The sequence below is a fragment of the Austrofundulus limnaeus genome, unplaced genomic scaffold (genome assembly GCF_001266775.1).
Source record: "Austrofundulus limnaeus strain Quisiro unplaced genomic scaffold, Austrofundulus_limnaeus-1.0 Scaffold526, whole genome shotgun sequence".
NCBI classification, from domain to species: Eukaryota; Metazoa; Chordata; class Actinopteri; order Cyprinodontiformes; family Rivulidae; genus Austrofundulus; species Austrofundulus limnaeus.
In genome coordinates this window covers 79,672-81,354 of record NW_013952928.1, presented here as the reverse complement: position 1 = coordinate 81,354, position 1,683 = coordinate 79,672, and the positions used below count along the sequence as shown (strand labels likewise).

Sequence of the window (1,683 nt, the reverse complement as noted above, 5' to 3'; positions counted from 1 at the left end):
GTCCAGGAGCAGGTCTTTTGAAAAGGCGTCGGATGCTCACAGGAATACGGGACCTCCGTCGTGGCTCCACAGCTGCAGCAGGTCCAGGAGCAGGTCTTTTGAAAAGGCGTCGGATGCTCACAGGAATACGGGACCTCCGTCGTGGCTCCACAGCTGCAGCAGGTCCAGGAACAGCTCTCTTGAGGAGGCGTCGGATGCTCACAGGAAGACGGGACCTCCTCCTGGGCGGTGGAGCTGGTGTTGGAGGTGGAGCTGGCTCAGAGAGGGGCTCCTCATCAGGTGTTGTGATGAGGGGGATGTGTCTCAGTTCCTGGGGTGTGTGGATGTCGATGGAGCTAATGAAGCTGTCTGAGGAACTGAGACTCTCCTCACTGAGCGGCTGGACGTCCTCCATGAGCATGAACAGATGGGCCAGAAGGTCAAATTCTCTGAGAATCGGAGAGGGACTCTGCTCTGGTGTAGGAGGGTCCACTTCCTGAGGATGCACCCTAAATGGTCTCAAAAAGAAACGATGCACTGGCTCACCCCTGGAGGGTATAGGTGTAGGTATGGTGGGACGCAGTCTGTTCCGGAGCGTACTGACGGAAGCTGTTACTGCAGCACTGATCCTGTCCATCCATCCCATCGGAGCTGGTCTGGGAGCCTTTTCATGAACAAACACAAAAAATTGTTAGTTTCTTTAGCTCATTTAAAACTACCATAGCTGACACAAGTAATCTAAGATTAACAACAATAAAAAGTAGCAAACTAAAACTTTATCAAAGCAAAACTAAAATACAGAACAAATCAATTATTTGAACAATAAAAGTCAAGATTTTCTAACTGCTGGGCTTTCAGTGTAGAATAAAAACAACTTCATGTTTCTGTTGGGTTTTAGATAAAAATTAAATCTTTATATTAAATCTTGTGCTCAGATAATGAGTCAAGTAAGTTTTATAATAAAACAACAATAATTGAACTGAATAATTTACAACAAAACTACAAAGTGCAATTAAAGAGATTCAAACATTTTATAAAGTTAGTTGAGATGTTTTCAGCAAAGTAGCTCTCTGCAAACTTTCAAACTGCTAGCTCAAAGAAAAATGTAACACAATGCTAGTTCAAAAGTATGAAAATAGTTGCTAAAATCAGTAACAGATGATCTAAAACCCAAAAGTAGTTGAAGCAAAAAAATGGCCTCAAAGTAAAGTCAAAAAGCTAGCTAGTTAAAAGAAGTAAAAAAGCTAGCTAAAAGCAAAAAGTAGTAAAATGCTAGTTCAAAGTCAGTGGCAAATTTGCTAAATGTAGCAGAACATTAGCTAAAACCCACATTTGAAGCAACAAATGGCTTATGAAAAGCTAATGTCAACAAAGCACCTTACTCAGGCTATATTTAGAACGCAAGTCACGTGACTCTGTCCGCCCGATACTGATGCTCGGTCTCGGGTTTAGCTCTGTTTAAACTTAAATAAATTCAGGAAAACAGCATGAAACTCCACCGGGAGGACCACAAAACATCGTGCTACAGTACTCGCAACACTGACTCAGGATATTAACACTGAATCTCCGTAGAATCCACTCCGATTGTCCCATCATTTGCGAGCGCCACAGATAATGTTGCAAATGATATGTGTGACGTCATGAGTGAAAGTCCCAAATGCTACTTCAATGCTAACGTTAGCACAATGCAAATTTCAAGCTAAC

General features: G+C 42.6%; 1 protein-coding gene across 1 annotated transcript; it reads right to left on the bottom strand.

Moving 5' to 3' along the window:
• Positions 1–183: 183 nt before the first annotated feature.
• LOC106530484 (SET-binding protein) lies at positions 184–845 on the bottom strand (the record flags this gene model as incomplete). The annotated part of the gene is given in 1 exon segment (XM_014026115.1): positions 184–845. A coding segment is annotated over 1 exon segment (442 nt), but the record flags the coding sequence as incomplete, so codon positions are not given.
• Positions 846–1,683: the final 838 nt, after the last annotated feature.